This window comes from Hyperolius riggenbachi, chromosome 6 (assembly GCF_040937935.1).
Source record: "Hyperolius riggenbachi isolate aHypRig1 chromosome 6, aHypRig1.pri, whole genome shotgun sequence".
NCBI classification, from domain to species: Eukaryota; Metazoa; Chordata; class Amphibia; order Anura; family Hyperoliidae; genus Hyperolius; species Hyperolius riggenbachi.
Window position 1 is genome coordinate 296,563,700 of NC_090651.1, and position 22,451 is coordinate 296,586,150.

A 22,451-nucleotide genomic window follows, 5' to 3' on the forward strand; every position below is an offset into this window, starting at 1 on the left:
ATGCAAATCATTAACACCGCATAACTACCGACCGTTTATCGCACGGTTTTCACATCCATATCGCTCCATTATCGCCTGCTATCGAACACTCCTCTCTCTATCCTCTCACAGTGGTGAATTGCAAACAAAGTCTGATATATGGCATCTTAAGGAATCCCCTTCCAGGTACCCAATAATTGCTGCCAAATCCACAGCCCTGGTTTGGATAGATATTTTCTCATGTCAATGTTTTAGCCGAGCTGAATGTTGCACAGTGTACGTCTAGCTTTACACTAACAAAAATAATAAATATAAAAAAATCCTACATCCCTGCATTTCCCTGTAAACAGATACGGTCACATGATTGCCACAGCAACTTGTTGCATCCAGATGATGTAAAAGCTCTCCTTGGAAAACTCCAAGAAGGAATCATCTGTCCAAACTTTTATAGGAAGGTGCTTGTGTAAGCTCAGCCACACCTCCCCAAAAGGCAGCTCAACTCAGGGCCCATTTCCACTATCGCGAATTCACATGCGTTTTTCGCCTGCGAATTCGCATAGCAATACAAGTGAATGGGACTGTTTCCACTTGTCAGGATTCCTTTGCGTTTTTCTGTGCAAAAAAATTCGCATGGCAGAACCATCGGAATTCACATACCGCATACCGCTATGCGAATCGCATACAATGTATTTAATAGGAAATTCGCATGCGGTTTGGGTATGCGAATTTCCATGCGAATTTGCATAGAAACAATGGAATATCACACCAGCATTGCCATGGTTAAATTCGCATACATCGCCATCCAATGCGAATTCGCATGAAAATTCGCATAGACCCGCATGCGAAATTCGCATCCGCATGCCAATTTTTCCGGCGACGATTCCCACCGCACAAGTGGAAATGCAGCCTTATAGGGCCCTCCTCCACTGACGCCATTGTGTTTCTTTCTATTTCCACAACGGTGATTCTTCCGGGAGAGATTAAGGTTGGGTGCGCACTTAGCAGAAACGCTAGCTTTGTGGAAAACGCTGCATTTTTGCCGCTAATGAAAGTCTATGGGCCGCAGGAAAAACGCATATAAAAAAACGCATATGCGTTTTCTATGCATGCGTTTTAAAAAAAAAACATGGTTTTGTTGCATAATATGCAAAAACGCACATACAGAAAGTCAATGGAAATGCAATGGTATGCGGTTTTCCATGCATTTTTATATGCTTTTTGAAAAAAAAAATTGTCTTGTGATGTATTTCCACTTCCTGTTGTCTTCCTAGTGATTTGCATAAAACGCAATATAAAAAAGCTTGGAAAACGCATACAAAACGCATGTGTTTTGTATATGCAAACCGCAAACACATGCAAAACGCTTGAAAAATGCATCTGCGGTAAAAAAACGCTAACGCACAAAAAACACAGCAAAAATGCATATACAAAAATTTTTTCACAGGATTTAAATGCAGCCTTTCATGTTATGTTATGTGTGCAGCTACCCTTTAAAAAAAAGGCGGGAAACTAATTTGAATTGAATTAACTTTTCTGTATGTTTTTTGGGGTGAGGGAGGAAACAAAAGGCCCCAGAGGAAACCCACACAGAGACAGGGAGAACATACAAACTCCATGCAAATAGTGCCCTAGCTGGGATTCAAACCAGCGCTGCAAGGCAAGAGTGCTAACCACTACAGCACCGTGCTGCCCTAAAATAATAATAGTCAAATCGTGATAAAACTGCACTTGTTATGCCATTTCCATGCGCTCTTTCAGTGTGGATTCACTGTGGATTCCCATTGTTTGACTGTACGTAGCGTTTTGCAATGCGCACATGATCGGAATCGAAACGCAAAACTCTGATAGTGTAAAAGGGCCCATACAGTGGTCAATTCCAGCTTGCATTCAAATCTTATTCAAATTGGATGGAGCAAGAACTAGGAAATAATGAACTTTCTGTCCAGGCTGCATACACTTTGCATAAAATTTACATGTAAGCTGCAATAATATGCATGTGGCGGCTTGTTGATGATCTCCCACAATGGTCACATGTACACTGACGTTTAAAGCATGCTGTAAACTGGGCATATGCAAACTCATGAGCCGTATATATCCAGTGCACAGGAACGAGTGCATCTCATTTGGGCATGTGTGAGCTCTTTACTGCGCATGGCCAAACATAGCAATGACTAATGCACAAGCACTTGTTTTCAGTGAGCATGTGTGAAACAGAACCGCACATGCCCAGTTCAGCTTACTATACACCAATGAGGAAACCTCTGGACCAGCTTCAGGAGAAGAGATACTGGACCGAGGCACTCAGGTGGAAGCAGACACCTCTCCAAAGGTTTCTGTAGGTGGGAATACAAACCACAATACAGTCTTATTTATACAGCACCAATGGGGATCGGCAGTTCCCGGATAAGTGCATTTTCTGGTTGCCTGAGACTCAATGTAAAAATAGGCCTAGCTAATACAGTACTATACCCCACTCTATATACATGCCATAAACTCTGTATTCTAGGCCTAGCTAATACAGTACTATACCCCACTCTATATACATGCCATAAACTCTGTATTCTAGGCCTAGCTAATACAGTACTATACCCCACTCTATATACATACCATGAACTGTAAATGAAATGTTAAAATACAGAAATTGAGAGTATATTAGCCCCGAGGGAGTCGTGAAACCCAGCCTTTAGGCCAGGGTCACACTTAGCAGACTCACATGAGTTTTCCCCATAGAACACATTGGAAAACTCATGCGATTCTGCTAAGTGTGACCCTGGCATTAAGCATAGCAGAGCCCACAAACAGCCTAGGGCCTGGAACCCACTACAAATCTCAAAGTGCTATGGCAATCGCTAGCGTTTTTACGTAGCATTATGGAAGCGATTTCATGAGCGTTTTCCGGCGATTTAAAAAAATGTAAGCTTTTTGCCAGAGATTGGGATAGCAATTTGCGATTTTAATTCTGATTGGTCCTTTCAAACTATTATAATTTGCTTTACAGTTTGCAATAATTTAAAATCACACACACAAATCGCTATGTGTAGCGATTCAAGAGTGATTTGCCGGCGCTTCAATACTTCACATTGAAGCACAAACGCTCCCAAACTGCTGCATGTCCTGCAATTGCGATTTTGCTAATCGCTACTGTAGAATTTGCTACATTTATTTACACTGGCAGATCGTTTAGGGAAATCGCTAGCGATGTAATGCTCAAAAAAGCGCTATAGTGGGTTCCAGCCCTATAAAGTCGGCCTTCACCACTGTGAGCACCGGCTGCCATATATCTAGTGTATGGGCAGATCGACCAAGAGACGGATGTCTTTCTGATTGAATCTGATTGTTGGCTACCCATACACCACAGGCCTATTCCCAATCACTTGCAGCAGGAAATCTGCCTTGTGACGCCGCATTCGCTATTTCGGTCATTGCCTATCTGCTGTTGCCTGCAGCAGTGTCCATCCATATTCCGTACTGCCGCCCCACGTGGCTATCGGCATATAGAATGTGGGCCTGTGTGTGACTTGACGTGCTATACGCCGGCAGTGTGTGGAGTGCAAAAGTGGAAGATGGATAGGCACAGCGGCAGACAACAGCGGACAGGTAACGTATAAATGCACGAGCAGGAGGGCACATTTATGGGAAACACTGCCGGGGGCTTCTGTTGCATTCGTTCCTTTCCCCTAAATTGCACACTGTTATCGCTGTGCACTTGGATTTCCCAAAATTTCACAACATGTCGGATCGATAAATTCGACCATTTTCGGGATGAAATTGTGCTTGTGTCATCACCAATTTGAATCCGATTTAATAATAATTATCGAATGAGATGCTCGATCTGCCACCAAATCGCTAGATGCATGGCCATCTTACTGCCGGCGATTTGTGCCGGTTGGTTTGAACTGCTGGTTAGTTACATAGTTATTTTGGTTGAAAAAAGACATACGTCCATCGGTTAGTTGAGTTCCAGATAACCGAGACTGTAAGGGCCCGTTTCCACTCTCGCGGAAACGGCCGCGAATCCGCAGAGTTTCCCCGCAGGCAAATCGCGCGGGGAAACTCTGCCATAGGGGACAACGGCGCCGCCGGCCGAATCGCTTGCAGTAGCGATTCGGCCGGAAACCCCCACAGAATTCGCGGCGGAGGCTGCGATTCCCATAGCCGTGCATGGCACGGCTGATGGGAATCGCCTGCGATCCCGCCCACCCGCTCAGTGCCGGCGTGCGTCTACGAGACGCACGCCGCACTAGTGGAAACGAGCCCTAATAGGTGCTTTAATAAAAACGTCAAGGTTAGCAATAGGGAGGGATACAGTATTTGTATACAATTAAGAAAAAAAAACAAAAAGAAATAAGTAGAGGGAAATGAGGGCATTCAGGGGAATAGCAGAAACCCATAAAAGAGATTTCCATTTTCCCCAAAAATTTGCTAAGGAATTGAAAACGTGGGAGAGTTATAAATAAAATAACTATAAAGTGGAGACAGAATACAGCATCACACATCGCCTAAGGCTGCTATAAAGTTTAAAAAAGTGTCATGTAAGGCAGCCTCTTCCCACTGAGTGCTGCTAGTGCCAGCAAGTTGGATTATAATATGTGCTCATCTCCAAACAAGTCCACACGTGACCCGGTATAGACTCTGCACCCTCCGCACAGGTCAGTTCCCCCTGTTCCCCATACCTGATCTTTGGCAATGGGGCTCGCCATGGCTGTGCGTGCCTCTCCGCTCCTCTGCTGCTGCTGTGGCGGTGCATAGACTGCTGCTACACCGGCTGGAAGTCCCAGACTGTGAGGGATGGTGTTCCCTTACACTATGCCACACCTACAGCAGCGGCAGAACAGCCTCCTCCACCCTCTTCCCCGGGTGTAAAACGCACACCTGTACAAAACAAAACCTGTCTGTCCGGATTATTATACAAGGGGTGATCGGATGCGAGAGAACGGGGCGGTGACGTCATCCTGCCCCTCCGCACAGCTACAAAGTTTGGGGACGTTACTGAGAGGAGGAAGGGCAGTGCTTTATAGTGAGGTCATAAAAAATGCCAGTGGTTCAGAACATTTTTAACCAGTATGTTGTCTCTCTTTTATCTCTGTAAAACTCTGCTAGAAAGTTTGTAATTTAACTTCTGTAAAAAGTTTGTAATTTATTTTAGAGGTATAGGCAGAGCTGCCAACTGTCCCGCTTTTGGAACCCAGTCCCTCTTTCTTCCTCATTTGGCCCTCCACAAGGACTGGATCAATATAAATATATGCACTGTATTTTTCTGCTGAAAAATGTATCTAATTGACATTATTCTTGTTGTTTAAATTGATATAATTATTATTTTCAAATGTTAACATGAAGGAAAGTAGGGATGATAAAGAGGACCAGTGTGGGTTGAATTATAAAATTACATCTTTTGTTTATGGATTCTTTATGGTATGCCCATAGCTCCCAAGTCCCAACGGTCCCTTTTTCGGAGGGACAGTCCCTCTTTGGGAACCAAATCCCTCTGTCCCTCCTTTTTCCTCATGTGTCCCTCTTTCAGGACTGATGTACAGATACAGAAATGTATGTATTTTTCTACTGAAAAATGTGTTTAATTGGCTCCAAACGTTATCCCCATCCTTTAAATTGATCTATTCCTTAATTTCAAATGTTAATGTGAAGAAAAAGTAATGATGTTAGAAAGAGCCAGTGTGGTTTGAATTCTATTTTTCTGTGGCTAGGTTGTGGCCAGAGGTGTGTCAGGGGGGAGGTATGACTGCCTTACTAGGGGTGTAGTGGGGGCGTGACTTGTGGCAGGGGCATGGTTAAAGTGGTTCTCTGGGGGGGGGGGGTTGAAAATAAAAACAAACACTTACCTGGGCCCCCTGTAGCAGTAATGTCCCACGCCGTCATCCACCGTTCCCCGCTGCCGGCCCTGGTCTAACGCGGCATCTCAGCCGACTGCGGCTTGCTTGCTCCCGCGCGCGTCATCGGAAGCTTACTGCGCAGACGCAGTACAAGAAAACTTCGTACTGCCTCTGTGCAGTAAGCTCCCGATGACGAGAACGGGAGCGCGCATTATTTGTCTTGTTAGACGAATAATTGCCTGGTGCCAGCGGCGGGAAACAGGTGATCGGAGGAGGATGGCGCGGGACATGACAGCTACAGGGGGAAGAGAAGCCCTTTAAAGTGTCCCTCTTTGTTTTCTCAAAGTGTGGAGAGACGGGTATAGCAGCAAATTAGGGTGCATTATGGTATATACACATAAACAGTAACTTGCCATCTGTCTTACCCATGGATATCTCTGGGCATGGCAAAGTGCAGGCATATACAGCTGTGCGCACTGATTGGTTTGGAGTTTGGCTACATCGGCAGGGAAAGGCACAAGCATCAGTAATGAGTTTGGCTACTCACATAGTGGCAGGTGTGTGAGGAAAGGGGTTCAGCGAGTCCCTACAGAGGGGGGAGGTCAGTGTCAGGAGTGTTTTCAGGCTTCAGGTTTACTTGAGACCCCTTGTGTACTGCGTCACACCGCGGTACTCTTCTCTGCCGCTTCCCTGCCACAAGGGCCATGCAAGTCTATTGAGAACTGCACAGTTCACGTGATGCGACACGTTGCGGTTGCTGTATACACGCTGTTTGACTCAGCGCATGTATGTAGCTTAAACTCAATCTAAGGGATCCTGCTGATGTCGCCCGTCAGGAATCAGGAGTCTGTGCGACACCGCTGGGCCAGCCTGCATGCACGTGTGTCAGCTGTGTAGCTGACGGCACGCTGTGTTGCTACGCGGGGGCTACAAGCGGTCTATGGGCGACGTTACACGGGGAGCGGCACGACCAATGGAATCAGCGGGGGGATTGGCTTCACCGGGGTTTGGGTAAATCCGTCCGGCGGATATTTGTCGGCCGGGGATCGTCGGGTGCCGCACACCCTGATTATTGTCTGACGCAGTCGTTATCGGCCACCTCAGCCAACTTAAGTCAGGCGCGTGTATGAGGCTTCAAGGTGATTAATCGGTTAAGTTGGACAGGATAGGTCACAAGCATTTGTTAAAGTGGACCTGAACACTTGCACAGGACAGAAGGAAAAATAGAGAAATGCACCGTGCATGTTTTTAGAGGGTTTAGCTCAGGCATTATTATTATTATTATTTATTGTATTTATAAAGCGCCAACATATTACGCAGGCATGGGCAAACTTGGCCCTCCAGCTGTCCCACAATGCATTGCAGGAGTCTGACAGCCACAGTCATAACTCATAAAGGCAAATGCATTGTGGGACTTGTAGTTCCGTGACAGCTGGAGGGCCAAGTTTGCCCATGCCTGGTTTAGTCTGTCTAATGCTGGGTACACACGGTGCGTTCCCGCATCAAATGCGGCACTCGATTCCCGACGATTTGATTATTTCCGAGCATTTCCGAGCGCATTTTGATGATTTTTAGGTCGAATGGCATGTAAAGTATGGCAAATCGACCTAACGATCCATCAAAACGCGAATCGGACATGTCGGAAATACACGAATCGACGGGAATCGAGTGCGGGAACGCACCGTGTGTACCCAGCATTATTCCCCGTCATCTGTGCATAATCACAAGTTGTAATTTGATCTCTCCCTGTGTCACATGACTGCCTATGGCAGATAAGCCCATTTGAAAGCACAGGAAGTTAACAATATGTCTGCTTCCAAGAATCAGGAAGTAGAAACTGTGCAGATTTATTGCCGGATTTTTTTCAGCTGTAACAAAAACATGTTTTTTGTTTATAGGTTATTATGCTGTTGTGTATCAGAGCAGAGAGGACGTTCTGAGTTCAGGTCAGCTTTGAAGCAGAAAGACAGAGATAAAAAGTACTATTTCAACAATGGATATGGTGAGTCTTCATTGTATTTATAAAGGTGTTGCCCATCATGGGTGAACAGAGGTGATGGAGTGGCACATGGAATGACACCTTTAGGATTAGGAATACAATGAAGAAAACATGATATACAGTACATTGTTGAAATAGTTTTCTTATCTCAGTCATTTTGCATTTAACATTGTGTGTTGACCTGCAATCCCTTTGTAGCTGCATAGAGACATATAGACAAATGGACTGTGTTGACTGTGATGATATTTAGAGGCTACTAAAGCAATTTTCTAAAGTGGATTGATCCAGCGTTTATAATGATTTCAACCATATTGGTATATGTAATATTTATATACCCGGATTGCAAGCTCCTGGCAGGACACTGCAGATACTCCAGTGTAGTAAGTGTGTTTGGATAAAATGATTCATTCTTTCACATTAGGGCAGATTTTCTGCGTTTCAACGCAAAGGGTAAAGTTTGCGTTACCCAAGGTGAAATGAAAGTCCATAGACTTTCATTTTAGCTTTCACATATAACGCAGCCTTTTTGTGCGTTGCGTTACACTGCACCCAGGCGCAGTTTTTCGGCCGACGCTAGCTTTATGCGTTACAATGTTAGTCAATGTAAAACGCACACTAATACGTTTTTAATCCGTTAACGCAGGCAATCAGTCCCAGAATGCAACAGAGGAACAATGTAGAAAGTTGAAAACTAAAAGAAAAAAATCACCTGCGTTTTCTATGTGCAGTAACGCATTGAAAACGGATTAAAAACGCACACTCACTGCAGTGCAACGCATATCAAAACCCATTAAAACGCATACAACAAAACGTATGCTTTGAGCGTTCTCCAACGCAAGCTCTGATGTGAAAGAGCCCTTAGGATGCTGAGATATTAACATGCTCATGGACCCACGGGGGTACACCTACACTTGGGGAGAGAGCGTTGGGCACTGGGAAATCAAACGTCTTTACCCCTCTGCACTGTTCCAGCATACTGAGATTGATCTTTTTGACCAAGTAAAGATGGAAATCGATTGCAACAAATGATTGGGTGGTCATGTTGCGGCATCGATATCTGCCAGATTCGATCATTATGATTGTATTGGCCAGATATTAACCTCCCTGGCGGTAAGCCCGTGCTGAGCACGGGCTATGCCGCGCAGGGGGATTTCTCAGGCCCTGCTGGGCCGATTTGTACACTTTTTGTTTTGCAACACGCAGCTAGCACTTTGCTAGCTGCGTGTGCAGTCTGATCGCCGCCGCTCCGCACCGATTAGGTGCCTCCGCTCGCCGCGCCGGCCCCCCCCCCCCAGACCCCGTGCGCTGCCTGGCCAATCAGTGCCAGGCAGCGCTAAGAGGTAGGCCGGGACTCCCAATGACGTCACGACGTCGATGACGTCGGTGACGTCATGCCGCCCGTCGCCATGGCGACGGGGGAAGCCCTCCAGGAGATCCCGTTCTCTGAACGGGATCTCCTGATCTCCGATCGCTGGCGGCGATCGGAGGGGCTGGGGGGATGCCGCTGAGCTGCGGCTATCATGTAGCGAGACTTTGTCTCGCTACATGAAAAGAAAAATTTTTTTTTTAAAAAAAAAGAGTTTGCTGCCCCCTGGCGGATTTTTTGCAAACCGCCAGGAGGGTTAATGCTGAAAATCACGCATTGTATGAGTACCCTGACATAAGTTATTTAAATACATCAGTTGTCCTATGCAGCAGCAGTGGTGGCCAATTCAGGGTACTGGAGAATTATATGACGGGGCAGGAGGAGAAAACAATCTGGGCATATGGAATGCCACAAGGGGCCCAGAAAAAGGTGACTTATGGGTGGGGTAGAAAAGCAGGGAGCTCAGAAAGAAATGGAGGGCCTGGCATTGCTCGGGGGCCCTGGGGGAATTGCATCCTTTGCCTAACAGGTAGTGCTGGCCCTGCCGGCAGCCTCAAAAGGTAAAGAACTATTGGCTCAGTTGTGATGACTTGATACGTGTATACAGAACATATACGCGCGTCACATCATCACAGCTGCTTATACAGTATATCAAAGTATATCAAGATGTTGCTTGTTTATCAAGTCAAAATTTCAGAACACTTAATGGTTGGTCCCAAGGTGCAAACCGACACATACGTAAAAACAGTGTAACATCACGCTAACAATCCCACAGCGTCATAGCTATCACAAGTATTGAAGTAACTCAGTGCAGCCAGCTACTGTATATCTATAGCCTGGGAGAATAGCCATGTGCATGAAATTGCGCACACAAATCTCAGGCTGCTGATGCAAACAATCCACTATTAGAACAATTTTGCTGATGTCTGAAAAACCAGTGAAGCATCTGTACTTGCTTTGTCTTAATCCAGAGACTGTAATTGCTGTGCTACAGCCTGGCCTTTGTCATGTGGCTATTGCTTCCATATTGTCCAGACTCCTATCGTAAAGTGGCACTCCAATCATCACATATGGATTTGCTGGATCGATGTCCTCTTTTTGGTCTGCAAGATTGTTTCTGATATGCAACCGTTATTTGCACAGTGAGATACCTGTGACATCACAGGATTATTATTTGTGTGAATTTACACTTTTATGTGATTGTTTGTTTCTTGGGACCAATCATTCTGTCTTCTGTCATCAAACAAATGACAGCGCTAATAGGCTGCAACTGAAATGAAGACCAACAGAGGCAAGCAGAGTCCCACAGGGGCTAAATACACGCCTTGAATGCAAATTATTGTATGTACTAGTCCCTAATCTAAAATTTGAATGCAAATAGAAGCACAAGAATGCAGCTAGCCATAAGTATACTTGCATGAGTTTTGTACAGCAGGAGACATTGGCAGCGCTTCAAAACAGAGGCTGCACCCAAATTAACTACCTGCAATAGATGTGCAGAGCTCCACAATATGGACAAAATGACACAACTTACATTCAAAACAGGTACAGCAAAGGAGGGCGTTAGCTTCAGTATAAATAATATGTGCACAAATTATTCCCTACTAGACTTCCCCACGGCGATGACAGGCCCTCACGGGGAAGACCTACCGGTAGTCTAACGATAAAAACATAATGGGGCTCTGCATGCTTCTGTTGGTCTTCATTTCAGTTGCAGCCTATGAGCGCTGTCATTTGTTTGATGTCTGTTTGAAGAAATGTGTATACCATTTTATGATTAGCAGCACTGGGAAAAAATTATGTATTTATTGTTATTTACCTGTTTTGAATGCAAGTTGTGTAATTTTGTCCATATTGAGGAGCTTTGCACATCTATTGCAGGTAGTTAATTCGGGTGCAGCCTCTGTTTGGATGCGCTGTCAATGTCTTCTGGTGCTTGCAGTAATGTGCTTTTGCACTTGTGTCGGGTTGGAAATGTCCAGTGCACCACAAAGGACTGCAATAAGTGTGAAAGTCTCCATTCATTGCTTTTGTGGCCCCTTACAGTTAAATAGGGTAACGCTAAGCAGGATTACCCTGCTAGTGTAAAAGGGGCCTCAATGAAAACTATGCTTCACTGTCAGTGTTAACGCGTGCATTTTGTGGCTACACATCCCACTCCTCCAGCTGCACTGTGTGAACGTCACATTGACTGTGCGCTAATGGAGTTCCGAAGATCAAAAACTGATGCCTATTAAAAATGGATCTGTTTCACAGATAAGTTTTTACACAAATCAACTTTTGATCCGTCCAGTGTAAACAGGGCCTAACTCAATCCTGACTGATCCATTTCAGCAACGTTCTTGGATCTTCCGGGATTTCTTTTTAAATTAAGGCTTGGGGTACTGTTTGCTGCCAAGATTTTTAAGCAATTTCCCATTTTTGAAAAAGTCACATTTAAATGAGGTTCAGGGCCCATTTCCACTATTGCAAATTCGCATAGCAATACAAGTGAATGGGACTGTTTTCACTTGTCAGGATTCCTTTGCGTTTTTCTGTGCAGAAAAAATTTGCATGGCAGAGCCATCAGAATTCGCATATCGCATACCGCTATGCGAATCGCATACAATGTATTTAATAGGAAATTCGCATGAGGTTTGGGTATGCGAATTTTCATGCGAATTCTCATGCGAATTCTCATAGAAACAATGGAAAAGCACACCAGCACTGCCCATGGTTAAATTCGCATACATTGTTATCCAGCCTCAGGCTGCATTTCCACTTGTGCGGTGCGAATCGCCGCGGTAAAAATTCGCATGCGGATGCAAAATTCGTATGCGGGTTCATGCGAATTTTCATGAAAATTCGCACGCGAATTCGCATGGATGACGATGCATGCAAATTTAACCATGGCAGTGCTGGTGTGCTTTTCCATTGTTTCTATGCGAATTTGCATGAAAATTCGCATGAGAATTCGCATAACCAAACCTCATGCGAATTTCCTATTAAATACATTGTATGCGATTCGCATAGCGGTCTGCGGTATGCGAATTTTTTTCTGCACAGAAAAACGCAAAGGAATCCTGACAAGTGGAAATAGTCCCATTCACTTGTATTGCTATGCGAATTTGCGATAGTGGAAATGAGCCCTTAGAATCAGCAGTCCTAGCAGCAATCAATCTAGAGCAGTGTCAAGTCTAATTCTAGCCATTTTATTTTAAGTTTGATTATCGGTTAATGGAGCAGCAAAGAGGTAATTACTTTTCCGCACAGGTGTTATGGGTTTTAGCATTCCAAATTGTGTTTTGGATTTACTTAGCTTGACTTTTGTATACAAACACATTTGTTTCAAGATCAAAAAAAAAAAAGATACTGGTACGTGTTCTGAATATTATTTAGAAAAAAGTAGAGGAAATCATGAAGGGGCAAGTATTGTTTTCACACCTCTGTAGCATTACATTTGTGAAATGGTACCATATACCTGAATTTAATATAATACAAAAAGCAAAGAAGTGCATTCAAACTATAAGTAAGATAATAAAGTTAAAGGTAACTATTTATGGGCTCTGAAAATAACAACACAAAGAGCCCAGATCACCTGCACAGCCTGGTCTGACTTCCAGAATTCAGGGGAGCTCAGATTACTATCAGGTTAAGCATTCTCTGTTTCAGCCCCTGACCTACTTCTACTACCAGTGTGCATATATTAACCACTGTCCTTTCCCTGCACTGTTAGGCCTGGAACCCACTGAAATCAGCAAACCCGAAACGCTACCGCTAGCGTTTTGTCTGAGCAGTTTGCAAGCGGATTAATGCGCGTTTTCGGTCTCGTTTTGCAACATTGTATTTTTTTGCTCAGCGGTTGCGTAGCGTTTTGCGTTTCGCGTTTCGCGTTTTTATCCTGATTGGTCCTGTGAATTATTTTTCATTTTGTTACAGTGTGCTGAACCGCAAAACGCTAGCAAAACAGTTCAGTTTAGGTTTTGCTGAGCGTTTCCGCTAGCGTTTCAATACTTTACATTGAAGCGCTAACGCTCCCAAAATGCTGCAGGTCCTGCGTTTGCGTTTCTGGGAAACGCAAACGCTCCTGTGGAAGTTGCCCCATCCATTAACATTAACATTAACATTAGCCCAGCGTTTTGGCAAAGTGCTAGCGTATCGCAGCGCTGCCAAAACGCTGCCAAAAGCGCTCCTGTGGGTTCCAGCCCTTATGCCTGGTACACACCGAATCGATCATTTCCAACAGGTCCGATCTCATTTCCAATCCATCTTCCGTTTAATTTTGTATACAAGTGATTGGAAAATTGCATGGGGTGAACCAGGCATAACAGCCCCAGAGTCCATGAATCCCATTCCTGTCTCAGTTGACCATTGTTAGTGCCCTTTGCCATAAAGGCAATGAATTCCCAGTGACGGGACCTTGAAGGGGGCCATACATTAGGTGTCCGATAAACTATTGGATCTGCTGATTATAATCAATGAAAATCGGTGCTGCCAAAAGTATGCCCAATCCACGACGTGACCAATTTCAAGCCAAAATTGGTCACTTGTATCAATCAGACATGCTGCAAGATGTCAGGCCCACATGCTCGGCTGGGTGCATGGCAGTAATGGAGTGGACAAACGCAACGGAACCCCCCGGCACTACCCGCTAGTGTGTAAAATGTGCCCGTCCAGTGCCCGGGCATGAATACTTTACCTGTTGGTGTCTGCCGCTGGCTTTGTCTCTGCACCATGCGCCCAATGTGGTTGCCATGTGTGATGTCACACACGTACCCATGTTATGCCGGCGTGTGGCGCGTGTATGTGAGGAAGAATACGGAGCCAGTGGCGGACACCAACAGGTAAAGTATTCATGCCCGGGCAACTATTTATGCACGGACACCGGGCGGCACATTTTACACTGGGGGGATAGCGCTGGAGGTGACGAGGCGGCCTCACTAGGCTGAATCCGGCAAGATGTCATGCTGAAATCAATCTGGAATGGGTCTGCGGTGTATGGGCAGCTGACAGATCTCTCTCTGAACAGATTCGATCAGAGAGAGATCTGTTTCTTGGTCGATCTGCCCATCATCACTAGTTGAACCTTGAATCCCAGCATTCACTAGCTCTTGTAGGAGAATGAATGCCATTTCCCTGGTTAATGCTCCCTCCCTGATCATATGGCTATAATTATGTTTCTAGCATTTGTGCTCTATTGTTCCTAAGCCTCTACTGTAAAGTCATGTTATATAATAAAACGGTATCATAGATCTGCCTTTTGGCTCACCACTTGTTAATAAATACCGTGTGTGGCTGGCGTTATATTCAATAAAGCTTCTTTCTTTATCAAAAAAATTAGGTGGCCAATAGATCAGGAATCCTATATAATAATAGCTTGGTGTAATTTGCCTTCTTAAAACAGAAGGAAATTTGCAATAATTCAGTTATAAGTGAACATATGTGGTTACCCACAATGCTCTACTGAATATGCAAATTATCCCTAAGGCAAATTACACCAAGCTTTGCTTTTTTAGTAGGAGGGCTTTTTGGTTCCTTTTATCCCCCTATACATTCCTAGTAGTTTGGGTCACCCTGAGCTGCTTGGTTACTCTATATAATAATAGGCAACTGTCCCTGCATACAGCAGGGACAGTTGTCTCTGTGGGTCCGTGCTTTTTGCTACTGCGCATGTGCGCAGCACGGACCCAGCCTCACACAGACAGAAGGACAGGGACGGGGCCAAGGAGCCAGGCGGGTGTGTGAGCGGGCGGCCGGGTGTGCGGCGGGTGCACGTGCGTGCGCAGTACATGCGGTGGGCGGCGGTGAAAAACACAGACCCTAGAGCCCAATTTTAAACGGGCTTGGGTCTGCTAGTTTTAATAGACATCAACTAAAATAAATATCTATTAAAAACTAGGTCATTTCCTGTACTGATGGTGATGCAGATTCTAAGCATTAGGGGGTACAGCGGCAAAATCTTGCAGCATGCGCTATCATCTTATGTGACCAATTTTGTCCTGAAATTGGTTGCATGGTCGGTCAGGCATGCACTTGGCGGCATCGATTTTCATCTGATTCAATTATAATATTCGAATCGGATGGTCGATCGTCCGCAAGTCGTCCAGATAATTTCCGACCAGTCCAAGCGGATCCCAATCAATTTTGCAATCAATTTTGGTTTATTATCAATGCAAAATCAATCGCTTTATCGATTGGGAACAATTTTGCAACGTCTTATCAGATCATTGGTCGATCTGATGGAAAATTGTACCGTGTGTATGAGGCCTTAGACATGACTTCTGCTGAATCTTACGTAATATTACTGGTGCAAAGTAAAGGTGGCCATACATAGTCGAGTTAGAAGCTGATCGACCATCCAATTCCATTACTATAATCAAATTGGATGAAAATCTGTGCCACCAAGTGCATACCCAACCCACAATGCGACCTATTTCAGAACAAAATTGGTCTCATAAGTCGATAGCGCATGCTGCAAGATGTTGGGCCGACTTGCTCGATCGGGTGCGCAACGCAACGGGAACCATCAGATTCAATCAGTGAGAGATTTGTCTCTTGGTCGAATCTGCCCATCATCACTAGATGTATGGCTAGCTAAACAGACTGAGAATTCAGTAGATGTGGATCATTTACCAGATCATTTGCTATTCATACAGTGTATGTATGTATTGGTCTATGGGAAGGGGAGGAGCAGGAGTCTTACTAATAGTGAATACAATAGCAATCCTAAAAATATACAATGTGGCCAGTAACACAGAACAAAGGTAAGGGGGAGGGTGGACACCTGTATTGACATGAAACTGCTACCTGACAGTATCATGTACAGTCACTACAGCCAACAACAAAAAGTTTGTGTGAGGATTTAGATAAATTCCTGGAAAAATAAAAGTTTATCTTAAAAAAACAACAACAACATACTTTCCCTCAAAATATTCAGTTTCAGAGAAAATGCTGTGAAGTTTAGTAGTGAGTATGGGCTGTCTTTCCTTCCCTTCACATTTAGAAGCTGGCCTTCAGTGAGACACACCCAAGCCCACCAGTTCCCATGATGACTCACTCAGGTGGCTTTATGATACCCACCTAGCCTGCTTCTACAAGCTCTCTACATTTGCCTACAGTGCCTCGGGCTGCAAGGTGTTTTGCATTGTGTCATTAATCCTGCACTCTTCTGCTTTTTCACAAAAACAGTTACCTCCCTTGTCATAAGTGCCCACAACTAATCCCAGATGCAGTCATCAGAGAATATGGAGTCTTCAAAGGAGAATGAATTTTGGATCAGAATGCTACACATGGCACCCAGTTAAAGCAGACCTGAACTCAGGCATTCCTCTTTGCTCTAGAAGATAAGCAACAGCATACTAACTTTTAAAGAAAAATATTTCCTTGTTACAGCTTATAGAGCTGCTACAGAGATGCTGAAGTGCGATTACTTCCTGATTTGCTGGGAGCACAGAAAGTGTTAACCTCCTGTGTTTGAATATTAGCTCTGTCGGCAGAGAGCTGACAGCTCAAATTACACTAGCTGACTACTTGCTGAGAAGGGAGAATTAGACAGGCTGTTCTCTATTACCCACAGGGCCAGTTCTAGACTTTTTGCTGCCTGAGGCAAACTTGAGAGGATGCACCCCCCCCCCCCCCTGAAATTTGGAAAGATCGCACGGCACCCAACAATTTGCTGGCTTCTTTTAATTTTCTTACATGACATGCTGCATCTCAACACAGTAGTGCTTCCCCTCCTACTCTGACTGCATGCTGTTAGAGTAAATACAGTACAAAAATGCTTCCCCTTTAATCTCAGCCTAATGCAAATGTTTCGTCAATTATGACTTCAGAGTGGGAACTCTGATTCTTGAGGTTGTTTGTGCATGTCAAGTGACAGGCAGCCTATTGGGCCAATCAAAATGCAGGGATAATGTCCTTTAAAGTGATTGGATCCGCAGGGGCTCAGGGCAGGACTAATGGAGCTCTCGTCATCAGGGATGAGCTCACGAGTGCTCACGAGTAGTGAGCTACTCGAATTCATCATTAAAATGAGGCTTGATGGCCTCAGGTGTGCGGCTGGGAGACAAGGGGCTACTTTCCCACAATGCCGTCGGCTTCTATGCTAGCTACTCACTAGCGCGCACTACCTCCTTCAAGCCGGAAGGAGGAAGTGCGAGCTATTGAGTCTTGCAACGCGTCCAATAGGCCACGTGCAAGACGCGATATGCATAGAAGCCGGCAGCATTGTAGGAAAGTAGCCCCTCATCTCCCAGCCACACACCTGAGGCAATCGAGCCTCATTTTAATGACGAATTAGAGTAGCTCACTACTCGTGAGCACTCGTGAACTCATCCCTGCTTGTCATTGCCAATTAGCAGGCATAAGTTCGTAGCACTCGCTATGCTACTCTGATAAGGCACCTTAACTCTGATAAGGCACCTTAAAGGAATTGTCAGGCAAAAAATAAGGTTTCACTTACCTGGGGCTTCTACCAGCCCCATGCAGCCATCCTGTGCCCTTGTAGTCACTCACTGCTGCTCCAGTCCCCTGCCGACAGCTAGTTTTGTTTTTGCCGACCTTGGGGTCGGCTGACCGCATTGCGTCCATTTTTACGCACTCCTGCTGGTGCAGGAACATTAACACATACATTTTTACGCGTTAGTGGTGCAACGCGTAATTTTTTACGCAGGAATGCGTAAAAATGGACGCGATGCAGCCCGCGGACCCTGAGATCGGCAAAAACTAAAATAGCTGGCTGCAGGGGACTGGAGCAGCAGTGAGTGACTACGAGGGCACAGGATGGCTGCATGGGGCTGGTAGAAGCTCCAGGTAAGTGAAACAAATCTTTTTTTTTTTTGCCTGACAATTCCTTTAACTCTGATAAGGCATGCTATTTGTCTTAGTGAATCAAGACCTAAGTATGTTAAAGGGAAGGTCCAAGCAAAAAAAAAAAATGAGTTTCACTTACCTGGGGCTTCTACCAGCCCCATGTAGCCATCCTGTGCCCTCGTAGTCACTCACTGCTGCTCCGGTCCCCCGCTGGCAGCTTTCTGACCTCGGAGGTCAGGGCCGCATTGCATACATTTTTACGCATTCCAGCTAGTGCAGGAACAAAAATGTATGCGTTGCACCACTAACGCGTAAAAATGTATATGTTAATGTTCCTGCACTAGCGGGAATGCGTAAAAATGTACACAATGCGGCCCTGACCTCCGAGGTCAGAAAGCTGCCAGCGGGGGACTGGAGCAGCAGTGAGTGACTATGAGGGCACAGGATGGCTACATGGGGCTGGTAGAAGCCCCAGGTAAGTTAAACTCATTTTTTTTTTTTTGCTTGGACCTTCCCTTTAAAGAGAACCCGAGGTGGGTTTGAAGAATGCTATTAGGACACAGAGGCTGGTTCTGCATACTATCACCAGCCTCTGTGTCTGTACTGTGCCCCCCCCCCCCCCCAGGGCCCCCCTGCGCTCTGCTGTCCCTCATAATAAAAACCGGCAGGTTAGCAACATGCACCTTGTCGCTAGCTGGCTGTTTACTGTAATGCTGCCAGTCACCACAGCTCCCCGCCTCCTCTATAGCGCCACTCCCCGCCTGCGTCCCTTTCCTCCAATCAGCTTACGGAGGCGGGAAGGGATGCAGGCGGGGAGCGGCGATATAGAGGAGGCGGGGTAGCGGCGGTGACAGGCAGCATTAAGGTAAACAGCCAGCTAGCGACAAGGTGCATGTCACTAGCACAGCGTTGTTTTTTTCTGGCGGACAGCAGAGCGCAGGGGGGGGGGGGGCACAGTACAGATACAGAGGCTGGTGATAGTATGCAGAACCAGCCTCTGTGTCTTAATGGCATTCCTCAAACCCACCTCGGGTTCTCTTTAAGCTAGGTACCCACGTGAAGACTGCAGAGGATGGATCAGAGAACTTCCATCATTCCGCGATCCGACGAACACTTGTTCGCTGATCTATTTTCTGCAGTGGGTACAGACGGCAGCACACAACGGGTGCAAAGCAATTGCGATTATTTTGCGCAGAAGTCTATGGCGATTTGAACGATCGTTCGCAATCAGATCTACTGTGATGGTCATTTAAAATCGAGCAATCGCCATGGATGGCTGCATTGTGCAACCGTTTAACTAGGCTTTGTTCAACAATGTCATGAAAAATCACCATAAAAATCGCCTCGTTGGTACAGGCCTTTAGATGTATGGGGGGGGGGCGGCTGTGCAGTCCCATGTTTTATGGTAAAGAAAACAATATCAACAGAGGTCCTGCTTGGGACTTTCTACCATAAACTGCAAAGGAGGAGGGTTTAATGTTGAGTTTAATGCTCTTGCAATTCTGTCAGTAGGCTTTTGTTCCCAAGAAAAGCAAGTAATTATATAGAGTGATCACACCCATAAGGAATTTTACTTTGTAACATGAAGCTTTAGTCATAGAGATAGAAAAGAAAAATATAGTTAGGACCCATGTGTGGGCACAATTAAAAGGGGCATTCAGTCAGTGTTACTGCTGCTCACCAAGTGACCCTATAAAAAAAAGAATACATTTAACCAAATAGCTCAGTTCATATTGCAGTAGTTAACCGGTGACTAAGCTCCTGTGGCCATTCCTTTCTTCTGGCTCTGCCCCCACATTGCATTTTTTTGGGACAGCAGGAAAAAGTGTCGGCGCTTCCCAAGACAGGCTGCATCTGAATGACTAAGGCCACATACAGACATCAGACCATAGTCTTTGGAAAATGAAAGATCACAGACCAATCTTACCACCCTTCCTGTAGTATAAGAGCCATACTCTACACAGTCTTTTCTATGGAGCTGAACTCCACATCAGAAAAAAATCTTTGCAAGATGCTGTACACACAGATGCTGTACAGACACAAAAGATCAGTATCTGCAAAAGATCTGTTCCTGCCAAAAATCCATTCCTGCAAATTGCAATGATAGTCTATGAGATCTGCAGATCATCATACACACATGATTTAACTGACATTCATCTGCAGATCAGATCCACCAGGATGGATTTTCAGATCTGCAGATCTGCAGATGAATGTCAGTTAAATCATGTGTGTAGTATGATGATCTGCAGATCTCATAGACTATCATTGCAATTTGCAGGAATTGATTTTTGGCAGGAACAGATCTTTTGCAGATACTGATCTTTTGTGTCTGTACAGCATCTGTGTGTGCAGCATCTTGCAAAGATTTTTTTCTGATGTGGAGTTCAGCTCCATAGAAAAGACTGTGTAGAGTATGGCTCTTATACTACAGGAAGGGTGGTAAGATTGGCCTGTGATCTTTCATTTTCCAAAGACTATGGTCTGATGTCTGTATGTGGCCTAACAGCATAGATGTGTAGAGCCTACTTATAGGCAGAATAGATATCTTGCATTCAAAGCAGGTGCACCAAATTAACAATATTGGAAGATGTTAGCTTCCACAACAGTTTGCATGTACAGTGTTCCGTACTGGACCTTTCCACTGCAATGAAGCCATCCCCTGGAAGGGATCCTAACCTCTACCTAATTACCAAGCAAAGTGTGACCCTGGGAGCAACTGCCCATAAAATGGTTTACACATTTTTTTTTATATACAAAAGGGAAAAAAATCACATCACTGCCACCTTCTGCGACAGTACTGAACATGCGCGGTCTTCTAACTGTAAACCGCGCTTGCGCAGTACTGTCACGCCGGCCACCGTGATGACGCATAGAGGCCGCCGTGATGACAACGAGCGTCATCGTGCAGGAAGTGTCAGCCCGACACTCGGCCCTGGTGTCGCCAGTCGTGATTTCTGCGGAGGGAACAGGAGAGGAGCCAAAAGGACCTCAGGGGACTTCCCAACCTAAATCATGTGCTGTAGAAAGCCCCAGGTGAGTTCCAATTTTGTTTTCAACGACTTCCTTTAAAGCACATACCCACGACGCAACTTTTAGCGAGATTTTTCCCGCAAACTCGATTCTTTGCGTGACGAACGATCGTTTATGTGATTTCATGACATGGTATGTGAGTAAGATTAAACAAACAATGTGTTGCGACACACAGCGATTACGAACGTCTCCCATCAAAGTGCCACGATCGTTTAAACCCTTGTTCGCACCCGTCGTGTGCTGTCGCGTGTTCCTGTGGTAGGAAGATGGATCAGGGAACGCTTGTTCGTGGGGTCGCGTCACCGTGGGTTCCTCGATCCATCTTCCGGTGAGAATGGAGTTTTACATCCATAATCTTAGTACTTTAAAGTGGAACTTTAACAAAGATTGAACTTCCCAATCAGTATCCGATACCCCTTTCCCATGAGAAATGTTTACCTTTTCTCAAAAAGACCATCAGGGACATCTGTATGGTTGATATTGTGGTGAAACCCCTCATTCAGTGTGATGTCAGGGCCATTAGCTTGACCGTATCCTGTCTTTCGCTAACCTTTCGGCACTAATCCTCTATGTCAGTGGTCAGTGGCTTAGCAATAAGGGGTGCAGAGGTAGCGACCACATCGGGGCCCTTGGGCTAAAGTGGCCCACCACTCAAACACAGAATTAGCTCTTTATTGGTCCTGTGCTGATAATATTCACTTCTATAGTTGATTTGATTAGTAGTAATCATTAACAAACTGTCCCCAACCCCTTCTTGCACCTCGGATACTGTGGTTGTCCTTGATTGTTTTTGTGTGTTGTATCAATTATTATCTATAGCATTCTTGGGGGGCCCCAATGCTGAACTTGCACTGGGGCCCACGGCTTCTTAGCTACGCCACTGTCAGTGGTTCTCAAACTTTTTTGAGTGAAGGCGTCCTTGATGGTTTTGAATTTTTTTCAAGGTACGACTCGGCAAAAACTTCTACTGAAATGCTGTTATGACCCTTATTAGGTACCACCCACCCTTTCAAGTATCTAGTAATGCTTATTAGGCCCCCTGCACACTACATGCGATTCCGATTTTTAATCGTTACTGCATGCTGCGTATTTTCTGCATTTTTCTGTTGATAGCATTCAGGGAAAATCGGAATCGCAAATCGGATTTGCAGTGTGCAGGGAGCCTAAGGCTCACGGCCTATGACGTAGGCTGAGGAGATCGGCATCGAGGTGGCTACACGCGATGTCAGCGTCTTGGCGTGTGCTGTCGGCGACACATAGTAATTGAGACATCTCACAACCGGACGGGAGATGGATTATGGAGTGTATCTATGGGTGATACTATCGTGGAAAGAACCCTGTATTCTGCAAGACTCGGTGGATGCAAGCCAGAAGGTGGTGAGACCCCCGGTGGGGCATCTTGAAGTTGTTTGATTGTTGCAGCATTGCACAGCTATAAGATAGGACTCTATGATCTGCA

General features: G+C 45.3%; 1 protein-coding gene across 2 annotated transcripts in view; it reads right to left on the reverse strand.

Moving 5' to 3' along the window:
* Positions 1-22,451, reverse strand: part of TRPM4 (transient receptor potential cation channel subfamily M member 4) — a 161,155-nt gene that overhangs the window by 132,931 nt on the left and 5,773 nt on the right. Inside the window, exon 1 of one of the 2 annotated variants that reach the window (XM_068241124.1) lies at positions 4,653-4,749. The exons of the other annotated variant lie outside the window; for it this stretch is intronic. Coding sequence (XP_068097225.1) covers positions 4,653-4,679 — 27 coding nt within the window. The 5' untranslated portion in view covers positions 4,680-4,749. Of the gene's footprint in view, positions 1-4,652; positions 4,750-22,451 lie in introns of those variants that run through there. 2 annotated transcript variants of the gene reach the window in all.